This window comes from Eptesicus fuscus, chromosome 2 (assembly GCF_027574615.1).
Source record: "Eptesicus fuscus isolate TK198812 chromosome 2, DD_ASM_mEF_20220401, whole genome shotgun sequence".
Classification (NCBI taxonomy): Eukaryota; Metazoa; Chordata; class Mammalia; order Chiroptera; family Vespertilionidae; genus Eptesicus; species Eptesicus fuscus.
The window spans coordinates 85,805,566-85,820,038 of NC_072474.1; the positions used below are offsets into that span (position 1 = coordinate 85,805,566).

General features: G+C 43.3%; 1 protein-coding gene across 1 annotated transcript in view; it reads left to right on the forward strand.

Annotated features, from left to right (window-relative positions):
- The window catches only part of LNX1 (ligand of numb-protein X 1), a 110,043-nt gene that overhangs the window by 62,501 nt on the left and 33,069 nt on the right, over window positions 1-14,473 (forward strand). Inside the window, exons 3-4 of the mRNA XM_008140311.3 lie at window positions 12,719-12,960; window positions 13,679-13,831. Coding sequence (XP_008138533.1) covers window positions 12,719-12,960; window positions 13,679-13,831 — 395 coding nt within the window. The remainder of the gene's footprint in view (window positions 1-12,718; window positions 12,961-13,678; window positions 13,832-14,473) is intronic.

Below are 14,473 nucleotides of genomic sequence, written 5' to 3' on the forward strand. Positions count from 1 at the left end.
TGCTGTTTGCACAGTGTTGTGAAGCAGACAAGCATGAACATTTACTCGTACGGAAGCTATATGCTTTGGGGTGGGGGGTGCAGGCAGAGACAGTTATTTAAAAGAAAAGCAAATAAACATACAAAATAACTTCCAAACATTTAAGTGCTAAGGAAGTGACAGTGGTGACTGGTAGGCTGGGAGTGGTGGTCCGCTTTAGACTGATGGTCATGGAATCTATGTTAGGAGGTGACTTTGAGCCTTCCATTGTCAACTTCATCCTTCCTGCTCCTGCTGACCCTCTTCTGTGTTGGCATCAGACTTCTCAATGCCTGCCATGACCTGCACAGCTAGGGTTCAGGATCTGAAGGAGGGGCCGACGCACAAATGAAAATGCTATACAGACAGTCCTCGGGTTACATTGGACTTGACGTACGTCGTTTGTGGTTACATCACCATCTCCCATTTATTAAAAAAAAAAAAAGTTCCGCCATTTCGACATATGTACCTGTGTGCTTTAAATTTTTTATTATTTATTTACCACAAGTAAAGGTCAGGAATTGTTATCTTTCTTTTAATTTTTTTTTTTTTACTGTTTCATTTCATTACTGCTGTGTATGTGCTCCACGTGAGTGATGTAGGTGCTTATGTAGGTGGGTTCTGACTTATGGCAAAAATTGCGTTACGTCAAGCCATAGGAACGGATCTCCATCGTAACCCGAGGACCTACTGTACAAGAAATATGAATTTAGAAGGCATTGGGGGCCAGGTGGAGCCTCTTTCTTGAAGACACACACCGACTTCTGGCCTGGTCTGCTATTTATTTACTTGAATACACGTTTGCCCTTTAGCAATGCATACAGGTATATCAGAGATAAAGTTTGGTAAATCATATAAAGATTATCAGGTTGCCGGACCCGGTTTGGCTCAGTGGATAGAGCGTCGGCCTGCGGACTGAAAGGTCCCAGGTTCGATTCTGGTCAGGGGCATGTACCTTGGTTGCGGGCACATCCCCAGTAGGGGGTGTGCAAGAGGCAGCTGATCGATGATTCTCTCATCGATGTTTCTAACTCTCTATCCCTCTCTCTTCCTCTCTGTAAAAAATCAATAAAATATATTAAAAAATAAAGATTATCAGGTTAGGAAATTGCCTTGATCCACTGAGCCCCCAGCAAGGCAGTATTATGCTGATTTTCAGCCCTGCTGAATATCAAAGTCCATTGGCCTTCCAATGTTTTCTTTTTGCATTAATATGCAAACTGCTGTTTGCTTTAGCCTCCTGCAAATGCCCACTTGTCTCTGGCCCCCAAGACCATGGCTTAGCCCTACTGAACCCCAGAAGTGGGTAATGGACTAGAAGTCAGGTGTCTTAGGGTTTTTTTATCCCAGCACCTTCTGCTCAACTCTTCCCCCCCCCCCCCCCCCCCCCGCCAGCATTTCTCTCCCTCCTTGGTCTCATTTAAGCTCTGTTCTTTACCTGTCAGTGTCACTTGGGACAAAGTCTGCACTTAACCCAATATTTCTGGCAACTACCATGCACTTGCATCCTTGGGGCCTTTGAATGTGGCCTTCACAACTAGTCTGATAGGCCACTGTCACTCATTTTCCTAGCTTTAGCTCAGATTTCACCTCTTCTGGGAAGCCTTTCCTGATTAGTCCAGGCAGAGTAATGAGGGGCCCCTCCCTCGAGCTCTCCCAACACTTGGCTCATACCTCTAACTCTCTCTGATAATGTGGCTTGGTTGTTTTACTGTTTTCGCGTTATTCTCAAGTGCAAACACTGTGTAGTATTTTTCTTTGAACTCACAGTGTCTAACATTATGCCTGATATATAATAACTATGCTAGTCACTGCTTATTGAGTTACTACTGTATTTCAGATAGTTAGGCACTTTGCATGACTCTTTAAACCCCAGTAAATAAACATTATTTGCCCATCTTACATGTGGGAAATGAGGGTTAGAGGAATTAAGGAACTTGTCCAGAGTCACAGAGCTCAAGGTAGCAGACCTAGGATTCACCCAAGGTGTTTTAAACTTGAAAGTCTTTGCCTTTTCTACTTTGCTGCTTCCTCTTTCTCAGGAGGTCCCCCCCGTAAGTGTTTATTGATGGAAAATGTATTTCAAATCACTCTTTAAAAACTCTGCTGGATCAGCATAAAATAACAAAAGAATGTATATGGCAATCATTACTCTTAGTCTTAGCATGTGCATAATTGTTTTAAAACACAGATCAAATAAAATCCTACTAAGTTATTAGGGAAGTATGTGACAAACAAAAGGGAAATTGAAAAAAAGTCTTCCTTTCCCTCATCTTGAGTTGGGGTGTAGGGAAATGAAAAGGAAAATTCTGAGCTTGCTGAGGGAGAAGCCACACAATAAGCCACAACAATTACATGGTATCAGTAATGTTGGCGAATCCATCAATTCCCAGTTTGTTAATTTGAACAAACAGAACACCAAAGAGGCAGCTTCTGGTTAATTCAACTTAACACCTGTTGGCTGAGTGCCTGCCCTAGGGGATCTGTGATATGCATACCCTGTGATTGTTACCCACTTGCAAAGCTTTGTCCCTTCCCTCCAGTCCTTTATACCCTGTGGAGCAAGACAGCTACCCAGTCAGCTGAGGCAGAGCCGATGTGCCTTGACCATTGGCCAGGAGTGACACGGGAACCCATGAGCCAGCTCTTTTCCAGGCACCAATGTGAGAAAGCCATCTTGATAAAGGTTTACACTTTGGATCTATTGCCTTAATTATGGAACTAGACCAGGAGGGCATCTGGAGAACGAGTATTCTAGACAACAGCAAGATGCAGAGCCCTGGAATCGGGCACATGATAGGCCAGTGTGAAGACCAGCAGGGCCTGAATGATGAGGAGTGGAGATGAGAGCAGAAGTAACGGGACAGAAAGTACAGGCCCTTGTAAGGATCGTATGGTTTAGTAAGATGGTGGCCTATTGTAAAAGGGTTCTTTGGCTGCTCTGTTGAGAATAGATGGGGAAGGGGAGTGAATGTGGAAACAGGAAAACCTCTCAGGAGGCTGTTGCAGTAATCTGGGCATTGATGATGGTGGCTTGGGCCAGGGTGGTGGCAGTGGGAGTGATGAGAAGTAGTTGGATCCTGGAGAGATCTTGCTGGATTATATTTGGGGTGTTGAGAGAAGAAAAGGAAGCAGGGATAACTCTGAGGTTTTGGGCCTGCATGACAGGACAGATATAAGGTGCTATTTAATAAAATGGGGAAGATGCGGGATGAGCTGGTTTGGCAGGGAAAGTTAGGGTGTCTGATGCATGAAGCTCCAGGTGCCTGTGAGACATGTAAATGAAGACATGGGGTGAGCAGTTTGATATCTGAGCCTGGAGTGCAGGGGAGGCTCTGGGCCGGAGGCCAGGCCATGGTGGGGAGAAAGCATGGAACCCCCCAGCTTGGATTCCAACTCCAGCTGCCCTCTGGGAACCTTGACCAGGCTTTCTTCTCTTCTAGCTTTCATATCTTCATCCGTGAAGTGGAGGTGGTTTAACTACTAGCACAGGCTGGTTAGGAGGGTAAAAAAAAGACCACATAAGTACAGCATAGTAGATCAATAGACATTAGCTGTCCTCTTCCCAAACCCTTCTGGATTTCCAGACTATAGTGATGTAGACATGCATTGCATGCCTGTAGTAAGGTTATGATCAACACAGTTCAAGAAAGTCCTGGAACATCACTAAAAAGAAGGTGTGGGAGTGGTCAGGATGGGTTGGATGGGGAATGGGGAGGAAGACTGGAGCAGGGAGATAGGCTAGGTAGGACATATTGCAAAGCCATGGAGGCGTGGTGTCAGGAGGGCAGGGTGGTGGCCCTGGAGCTGGAGTTGAGAGCTGAGCATGCATGACCAAGGCCCACCTGAGCCTCTGGGGTCGCTAGCATGGTGACAAAGACTTTCTGTGAGTTGGAGCACAGTAGTTCCTGAGGCTTCCAGGGTCCTGTCTCCCAGCTGCCTTGCTCCAGAACAGAAAGGAGAGAGAGCCTGTTGCTCTCTCAAAGCGACCATCTCCTCTCTTGCATCTGTCTCTCAGCCTGGCCCCTGGGTACCTACTTTGAGCAAAGTCTGAGTTCTGTTCAGCAGAATAGCTGAAGCTATCGGCAGGGAAACTTGCTTCCTCCAGATCCTCTAATCTTGGTCCTCTGCCTGACAGCGAATACCCCCATTAGGGTTGGATGTCTCCCTCTCCCATTATATAATAGCTTTGGGCAAGCGATTAGCTCTTCCAGGAGTGAAAGAGAAACAGTTGAGAATTCAATCTTAGTCTGACTTGGATCAGAAATGGGGCTGGGACAAATAATGAAAGAGAACCCCCTTTCGGGCCATTTCCCCTGTGCATGCATGCACACACAAGTGGGGGGGAGGTGCTGGGTGAGGGGGAGAGCGAGACAATGCTAGTGTTGCTTCCTGGAGGACTGAAAAGAGAGAAATCAGCCTGGCTCACCCACATTGGCAGTTTTATTTTATTCCCAGAAGTTGCAATTTGTCATCCCTTGAGATAGATCTGGCCTACAGATGTGTTTTGTTTGGCCAACATGATGTTCTTAAAAATTTTGAACTTGTTGCCAACTTTTAAAATCAAGAGATTTCATGTTAAAAACTGGGGAGTTCAGCTTCCAAATCGCTTGCTTCAGCAACACTGGGCTGATCTTTTTTAAAATTTTTTAATTTTTTAGTTTTTTTGCATAAATCCTTTACCTTTTTCACCCAGCCCCTCAACCCCCATCCCCTCTGGCAGTTGTCAGTCTGTTCTCTATAAGTCTGTTTCTATTTTAGTTGTTAGTTTTTATTTTCATTAAATTCCACATATAAGTAAAATCATATAGTACTTGTCTTTCTCTAACTGGCTTATTTCACTTAGCATAATGCTCTCCAGGTCCATTCATGCTGTCGCAAAGGGTAACATTTCCTTCTTTTTGACAGTCAAGTAGTATTCCAGTGTGTAAATATACCACAGCTTTTTTATTCACTCCTCTATTGATGGGCACTTGGGCTGCTTCCAAATCTTGGCTATCGTAAATAACACCACAATAGGGGTACATATATTCTTTCAAATTAGTGTTTTGGGTTTCTTTGGATATATCCCCAGAAGTAGAATTGCTGGGTCATGAGGCAGTTCCATTTTTCAATTTTTCGAGGTAACGCCATACTGCTTTCCACAGTGGCTGTACCAATCTGCAGTGTACTAGGGTTATCTTTTCTCCACATCTCACCAATCATTAACTGATTTATTGATGATAGCCATTCTGACAGGTGTGAGGTGCTATCTCATTGTGGTTTAAATTTTCATCTCTCTGGTGATTAGTGACATTAACCATCTTCTCATATGTTGTTAGCCATCTGAATGTCCCCTTTGGAGAAGTGTCTATTCAGATCCTTTGCCTATTTTTTAACTGGGTTGTTTTCTTGGTGTTGAATTGTATAAGTTCTTTATAAATTTTAGATATTAACCCATTATCAGATGTATCATTGGTAAATATGTTCTCCCATTCAGTGGTTTGTCTTTTCATTTTGTTGATGGTTTCCTTTGCTGTGCAAAAACTCTTTAGATTGATGTAGTCCCATTTGTTTATTTTTTCTTTTATATCCCTTGCCCAAGGAGATATATCAGAAAAAATATTGCTATAAGAAATGTCTGAGATTTTGCTGCCTATGTTTTCTTCTAAGTATTTTTATGGTTTCCAGCCTAACATTTAAGTCTTTAATCCACTTTGAGTTTATTTTGGTGTATGGTGTAAGAAGATGGTCTACTTTTCTTTTTTCTTTCTTTCTTTCTTTTTTTTTTTTTTTGTATGTATCTGTCCAATTTTCCCAACACCACTTACTGAATAGTCTGTCTTTACCCCCATTGTATGTTCTTGCCGCCTTTGTCAAATATTAATTGACCATAAAGGCATGGGTTTATTTCTGGGCTCTCTATCCTATTCCATTCATCTATATGTCTGTTTTTATGCCAATACGATGCTATTTGATTACTATGGCCTTGTAATATAGTTCAATATCACATCGTGTGATTCCTCCAACTTTGTTCTTCTTTCTCAAGATTGTTGTGGCTATTCAGGGTCTTTTGTGGTTCTACATAAATTTTGGGGATATTTGCTTTAGTTTTGTGAATTATGCCATTGATCTCTTGATAGCAATTGCATTGAATCTATAGATTACTTTGGGTAGTATAGACATTTTAATGATGTTAATTCTTCCTACCCAAGAACACAGTATATGCTTCTACTTATTTTATCTTCTTCAATTTCTTTCTTCAGTGTCTTTATAATCTTCTGAGTACAGGTCTTTTATATCTTTGGTTAAGTTTATTACTAGGTATTTTATTATTTTTAATGCAATTGTAAATGGGGTTGTTTTCTTAGTTTCCTTTTCTGATAGTAAATTATTGGTATATAGAAATGCACTGATTTCTGAATATTTACTTTATATCCAGCTACTTTGCTGAATGCATTTATCAGTTCTAGTCAGGGTTTTCATGTTATCTGCAAATAATGACAGTTTTATTTCTTCATTTTCAATTTGGATATCTTTTATTTCTTCTCTTGTCTCACTGTTTTGGCTAGGACTTCAGAACTATGTTGAGTGGTGGAAGCAGACATCCCTGTCTTGTTCCCAGTCTTAAGGGAAACGCTTGTAGTTTATGCTCACTGAGTATGATGTTGGCTATAGGTTTGCATATATGGCCTTTATTACATTGAGTTATGTTCCCTCTATTCCCACTTTGCTGAGATTTTTAAATCATAAATGGGTGTTGGATTTTATCATGGGTTTATTTTTGGGCTCTCTATCCTATTCCATTTCTGCATTTATTGATATGATCATGTGATTTTTATCTTTTATTTTGTTTATGTGTGTATCACGATCTTTTTTTAAATGGAAGTATAATTGACATATAGCATATTAGTTTCAGATGTACAACATGATTCCTTATGTATATATATATTGAAAATGATCACAATAAGTCTAGTTAACATCATCATCATACATAATTATAAAATTTAGCAATGAGAACTTTTAAGATTCACTCTCTTAGCAACTTTTAAAAATGCAATACAGCATTATCGACTATAGTCACCATTTTTGTACATTATATGTCCATGACTTATTTATTTTATAAATGGAAGTTTGTGCCATTTAACCCCTTCACCCATTTCACCAATACCCCTCCCCCACCACTGGTAACCACCAATCTGTTCTGTTTCTATGAGCTTGGTTTTTATTTGTTTATTTTTTAAGATTTTACATATGAGGTTATATGGTATTTGCCTTTCTCTGTCTGGCTTATTTCACTTAGCATAATGCCCTCAAGTTCCATCCATATTGTCACAAATGGCAAAATTTCATTACATTTTTATGATTGAATAATAATCCATTGTGTGTGTGATTTATCCTATATAATAAAAGGGTAACATGCAAATAGACCAAATGGTAGAACAACCAATCAAAGCGTAATATGCTAATGATATGCTAAGGCTGCTCAACCTCTCACTATGACATGCACTGACCATCAGGGGGCAGATGCTCCGACTGGTAGGTTAGCTTGCTGCTGGGGTCTGGCTGATCAGGACTGACAAGATGGGCTAGACATGCCCTGGAGCCCTCCAGCGCTCCTTCCCTGGCCCAATCGTGCACCAGTGGGGTCCCTCAGCCTGGCCTGGCCCTCTCACAATCTGGGACCCCTCAGTGGGATGTCGGAGAGCCAGTTTCAGCCTGATCCCACAGGCCACTCCCCTTGGGAGGGCGCCAGATGCAGGGCTCATAGCTGGTGAGCGCTGCTGTGGCAGCGTGAGCCTCTCCCAATCGGGACTGATTGGGCGCAAGCCCGCGGCAGGCACAGTGGGGCCAGGATGAACGGGAGCAGCAGGTAGGAGCTGTATGCGGCGTTGGACTGCGGGTTTCAGCCCGATCCCTGCAGGCCACCCAGGAGGACCCCACCCATGCACAAATTCATGCACCTAGTATATATATATGTCACCTTTCCTTTATCCATTCATCTATTGATGGACACTTAGATTGCTTCCATATTTTAGCTACTATAGAAGTGCTACAATGGGAGTGTAGATATCTTTCAAATTAGTGTTTTCTATGTCCTTGGATAAATACCCAAAAGTGGAATTACTGGATCCTATGGTAGTTCTATTTTTAATTTTTTGAGGAACCTCCATACTGTTTTCCATAATGGCTTCACCATTTTACTTTCCTACCAATAGTGTACAAGGGTTCCCTTTTCTGTACTCTTTTTCTGACATAATTATTAGTGTATAGAAATGCAACATACTTTTGTATATTGACTTGGTATCCTCCAACTTTATTGAATTTGTTAGTTCTACCAGTTTTTTTGGTGGAGTCTTTAGGGTTTTCTATGTATAATATCATGTCACCTACAAATCATGACAGTTTTACTTCTTTCTAATTTAGATGTACCCATTTTTTTTATTTTTTTATTTTTTTACGTAATTGCTCTTGAGCTGGTCTTCTTGAGGCAATGCTCAGCAAAGTCTGTAGCTGTATAGGCTGCTGCACTTTTGAAACACTGCTCACCATGGTCCTCCCCTCCCAGCCCGACCTCCCTCATTTCCTCACCTGACTAGCACATGAGTTTGCAAGCCTCGCTTCAAGTAGGACCAGACCGTGCAATTAATGAACTCAACATGAAGAGCAGCCCCAATGTTTACCTAATTCAGAAGTGAACCAAGAGAGAAAGAATGTAAGGAAAGTTAGATCAAAGGGAGGTTGTAGAGTTACCCAGACTGTTGTGATGAGAGTATTGAGACTCGTTTTCTTGTGGACAGCTTTTATTCTTCTGTCATAGTGGATAGCTCACCCTCAGAAGCTAGCCCTCCCCTGCAAGCCAGCTTGTGTTGCCCGGTGTGCTACACTCAGTGGAGGACGCCCCATCAGAGCCTCTGTGAATTATGCCTGGGTCCATCCTGCTTCATGTCAACTGCTGTTAATAGCGAAACCATGGGCTCAGGAATTTTTACAAGAAGGGGGTTCATTTTCTCTTCTTGCTCCCCACCCTTGCAAAAAGGACAATATTCGACGGTGCACCCAGCATCAGCATTCTTATATTAAGACTAACTTGCATCTAGCTCACTTTGATATAGGAGCTCAAGATCCCAACTCCATTATTAACACATCAAAAAATAAATAAATGAGTTTCAGAGTTGCTGTGCTGAACAGAGAACATATCAGAAGTGCATGGTTTGTTTGAAAAATGGTTTTCCATGTTCCTTATGTTCATCCTTCAAGTTCATGGCCATCGCCCATCACCACCTGAGAGTACTTAGTGCTCAGGATAACTTAAAAGGAGAATAAATCCTGCTTGCTTTGAACACAACCCAGGGTTCACCGTATGTTCCTGTACTGGCCAATGCTAATCATCTCTTCCTCTAGTCCTCCCCTCTTTTGTGCTTGTAAATCAAGCGGCCCCATTATTAGTCAACACAAAAGAGATAATTACTAAGTACAAGCTGCTACCTTCAGAGATCACTCTGTGCCTCGGATTCAAGCTAAGCCAAGAAACTGGAGTAGGCAACACTGTACAAGTATGAGTTGCTTTAGTAGAACCATTTTTACAAAGGCTTATGAGCCAGAACGGTAAATTAAGTCTAGATTATGTACCTCTCCGGCCATCGTAAGGATGGCTGTGATATGAGGCCATGGGGAAGGCTTACGTACCCACGTTATGAGGTTTTCCTTTCCTGGACTCAAATGTGTCTTTGGAACTCCAAGGGTGTGAAACAGCAATGGTTTCTTAATGCTCTGGCCTTGGAATACTTTTAAAATCTTTAACCTCCTCACAAATGAGGCAGCAGAATAGGATGCCACCGTTTTTCCACTGGGATGTGCTATGCCTACCCTCCCACCCACCCCCACCCCCACCCCCGAAAGCCATGGCTTGTCCCTTTGCCAGCCATTTGTCCAATAGGAAAATTCATTTCCTGCTCTGGCAGGGCACATGGCTAAGGGCAAGGGCATTGCTGCCCAAGAAAAGAGACTCTTCCCAGTCCAACTAAATAGTCTAGGAACTTCCTTCCCATGCATTGCTAACCAAACACTGCTGGCTTGCATGGAAGTGTTCCACTCGTGTATTTATGACTTTGGAGTTGCTCAAATGCACGCTGCCTTTTATTTTTTCCATCACACAGTGTTTCTTCCAATTTTTTAGTTTCCCATATCAGCCGCTTTGCTATTTTTAAGCAGAATAATTCCAAGCCAGAGTAGCTCATCAGAAGAGTAAAACCTCATCAATTCAAACAGGGAGCTTGAATGCTTTCAGTGGGGAAAGACAAGCATTAGAAGCTGGAGGCCTGTTTCTTCTTCGATAAGATAAGGGTGTAGGGTTATATAATCAAAGTCCCTTTCTACCAATAGCAAAACCACATTCATCCGATCTAAGATGCCACTGATTATAAGAAACATTATATTTCATGTATCAACAAGAAAAGAAAATGTAAAAATCTGCCACTGGTTGAATTATCTCAAAACACCTTCAAAGATATCCCTGTGATGTGTGGATTGGTCACATCAGACACTTGGGGCTTTGAAATCCATGGAGATGAATTGGTGACTTCTCCTGCCCTCTAGTTGTGTTGTTTGGCATAAAATAGGCCAATCCTTTTGCATGATCTCAGTAACAAAATGTAACACCACTTTTCATCTCCTTGGGGGGTATCTTTCTAAGCAAATAAAGCATTTGCTTGTCTCCTGGCAAGAAAATGTGGAATTTCTGTCCTCCTCCTAACAAGGAATATTTGCTTTACCGATACCAAATGTACATACCACTGCTGTTTTTGAGACTTTCTAAATATACAGTAGCTTTTCATTTCAATCCTGAATCATAATGTAACTTCTTCTAAGACAGTTAATGGCAATTAAACTCAATGTTGTGGTACCGAGAGTGGATGTGTCTCAGTAGGGGTGACAAGAGGGACAGCTGTGCCATGGTTACCATGCTGGGGCAGTGGCATATGCATCATGGCTTCAGCTTGCAACAGAAGCTGTATGAGCCATCAGCCCCCGTGCATCCTCAGAGATGTGAGAGTGTGAAAAAAGGAGCATCTTAGAATGGATAGATTGTGCAAGCAGCTACAATCTATTGAAAACCATCTATCTATCTGGTCAGGTACTAAACTCTCGACAAGACTTAATGTCAGCCAGACCTCACAGCCACCCAAAGTGTATGTGCAGATTAGAAAGTTTAACAAGGTTAACAAAATTGCCCCAGATCACACAGCTTGGTAAACTTGAAAGCAAGAATTCTGACCGGGACAATAGGCCCTGCTCTTCACCCGCTCTGTGGTTCTATGGGCCCTATCAATCCTGTCTGCATGTTGACTGTAGACTGCCATTTGGTTCTGTTTACTTTCAAGCATCTTACATGAAGCATCACTCCAAGTAGGCTCTCCACTGGGTTATTTAAAATAGCTCATTGCTTCTTGTTCTTTGGGCTAAGATTAAGTGTGTAAAATGGCTCAGCCATATAAGGTTTTGTGTAATGAGTTGATTTTAAAAAAAATACTAATTAGCACGTCCATTATATGCAAATGGCCACTTCTTAAAAGGGCTCACCGATCTAATCTCTGCCCTCACAACAACTGTAGAAGCTGGTGTGGCTGTCTGTGGCTGCTGCCTCACCACCGTGCAATGAGGTAGTTCAATCATCACCATTTTCTGACCAAAACCCTACCTGAGAGCTGAAACGACTTGCCCAGTGGCACACAGAAGTACATTCATAGCAAAGTATGGACCTAGATCAACTCAAACCCTGGTCCCCTAGCCCAGTGGTCGGCAAACTCGTTAGTCAACAGAGTCAAATATCAACAGTACAACAACTGAAATTTCTTTTGAGAGCCAAATTTTTTAAACTTCTTTTCACGCCACTTCTTCAAAATAGACTCGCCCAGGCCGTGGTATTTTGTGGAAGAGCCACACTCAAGGGGCCAAAGGGCCGCATGTGGCTCGCGAGCCGCAGTTTGCCGACCTCGGCCCTAGCCCGTGGGCCTGCTGTTTAACATGGATGGTAAATGGGTATAGACAATTACGTTTTATGTCCTTTTTTTTTTTTTTTTTTAAGATTGTGGATGTTGTTTTACTCTCCCAACGTTAGAAGACATGACAATGAATGAAATGTTGCAGTGCGTGGGAGCCTCACTGAGACTAGCCCAGATGTAGAGAAGGGAAGCTAGCAAGCCCGCCTCTCGAGAATAGCAATGCGGAGTAAATTCCTGTGGCCTGGCGGTGGGGGCGACTCTGTTTCCATGGGCAGTTAAATATGGACTCTGGGAGGAACTTGGTATTTATGTTCAGAGCTCTGGGAGCTAAACCCAAAAGACAGGACTGAGAATGTGACTAAGCCCTTTGGTGGTCAAAATAAACACCAGCAAGAAGGAATTACCATCCAGATAGCTGAAGATCACCAGCCTCAAGCCCTAGTCACGAAGACACCTTGACAACTTTCATGCATGTGCATTCCAGAGGCCAGTACAGAGATTGCTTTAGGAGAATGCAAGGAGCATCTTTCAAAATTTATCTCAAATTATCAGTTCATTTTGTTGGCAAGGGTATGCTGAGTACGGATGTATGAAAAGGGAGGTAGAACATCTAGGGGTGAACAATCAAGCTTGGAGAGTAGCAAGCGGGCCTCTCTCCAGTAGAGGCTGGTGGGTAAGGAGCAAAGCTGGAGCCACTTCTCCTGGTTTTCTTGCAGCTGTAAAGGCGCCTCCCACTATGGCCTGACCAAGGACAGGAAGAGGCGCTCCCAGGATGGCTGTGCGGACGGCTGTGCGAGCCTCGCGGCCACGACACTCCTCCCGGAGGTTTCTGCCGCTGCCACCATCGCCTTAATGACAGACGAGCCTGGCCTGGACAACCCTGCCTACGTGTCCGCGGCAGAGGACGGGCAGCCAGCAGACAGCCCATCGGACTTTGGCCGGAGCAACCGAACGAGGGGTGAGTCAAATGGGTGGTTGTCCGGGAATGGGTTCTTTGCCTTGGGGTGGCCCTCCGTGGAATAGTCACTGTGGAAAGTTCTCGAATTTTTTTTTTTTTAAAGAGAAGTCATTCTGGTAGCGATGCAATGTCCAATTCTCCAAAGTGAAATAGAACCACGAGTCCCTCAGATCATTAAAAATGTGTGTAGTCTGGCCCTGGCTGGTTTGGCTCAGTGGATAGAGCATCGGCCTGCGGACTGAAAGGTCCCAGGTTCGATTCTGGTCAAGGGCATGTACCTTGGTTGCGGCACATCCCCAGTGGGGTGTGTGCAGGAGGCAGCTGATCGATGTTTCTCTCTCATCGATGTTTCTAGCTCTCTATCTCTGTAAAAATTCAATAAAATAAAAAAAAGTGTGTAATCTGAGTTGGTGAAAGGGGTTGAAGCCAGGCCTAATGATTCATCACGCCCGCCGTGTCAGTTCCTTCCCATCCATGCTGCTCCAGAAAGGTGCTGGTCTGTTCAGTCCGGTCCAGGAAAAAAAAGAAGAGCAGATTTTAAACAAGCCGTGCAATTTCCTTGTAGAAAAATTTAGAAAACATTCCTAAGTGAATTCTATCGCCCTGCCACCTAGCAGCGATCCGCGTGCGTGTTTTCCTGCGCATGTCTTCCCAGACGCGGGCCTAAGGGAGGGCTTCTGTGACTGTGTGGCCACTGTTCCTTCTCTCCTTTCCTCAGCACGGCCCTTCGAGCGATCCTCCATTAGAAGCAGATCGTTTAAAAAAATAAACCGAGCTCTGAGTGTTCTGCGAAGGACCAAGAGTGGGAGCGTGGTTGCCAATCAGGCTGACGAGGGCGGAGAAAACTCTGAAAGCACCACTCCCCCTGAAGGTAAATGAACTCCCCGCAGGCCGGGAATGGGCTGGCCTTCCAGACTGATGTCTGGGTGATGACAGCCTGACCGCCACTCACTTTCGGTGACAACTCTCTTCCCAAGGGAATAAAATATTTCTTACCCCGATTAGCCTGGTTCTCACATAAGTAACTGCAAGCAGAAATCATTGTTCTCTTTTTCCATAGGCTGAGGGGAACGTGGGCAGAACCCTCACCTTCAGGTACTAGCTTAACACATACAAAGAATAATCATAGTTGCTAAGTGAAAAGCAGGGAGAACAGTGCCTGGGAAATGCTGTGTAACTTCTGGTGGTTCTTCTTACAACTAGGTATGATAACATGGTTCTGAGTGTTTTCCATGCATTCGCTCGTGTAATCCACACAACAACCCTAGAAAGTAGCTGTTTGACAGATGAGGAAACTGAGGCATAGGGAGGTTCCTTAGCTTGCCCAAAGTAGTACCTTACTAAATGTTGAACGCCGGTAATGTGGCTCTAGAATCCACGCAAAGTTGTTATTGGACCTTAGATCCTATGTGTTTTCTCAAATATAAATGGAGCTGAGGAAATACTGTCCCGTTTCCTTCATTTTATATTAGAACTGTAGGGTAGTAATAATATTAGCTTAAAAAATGAGCTT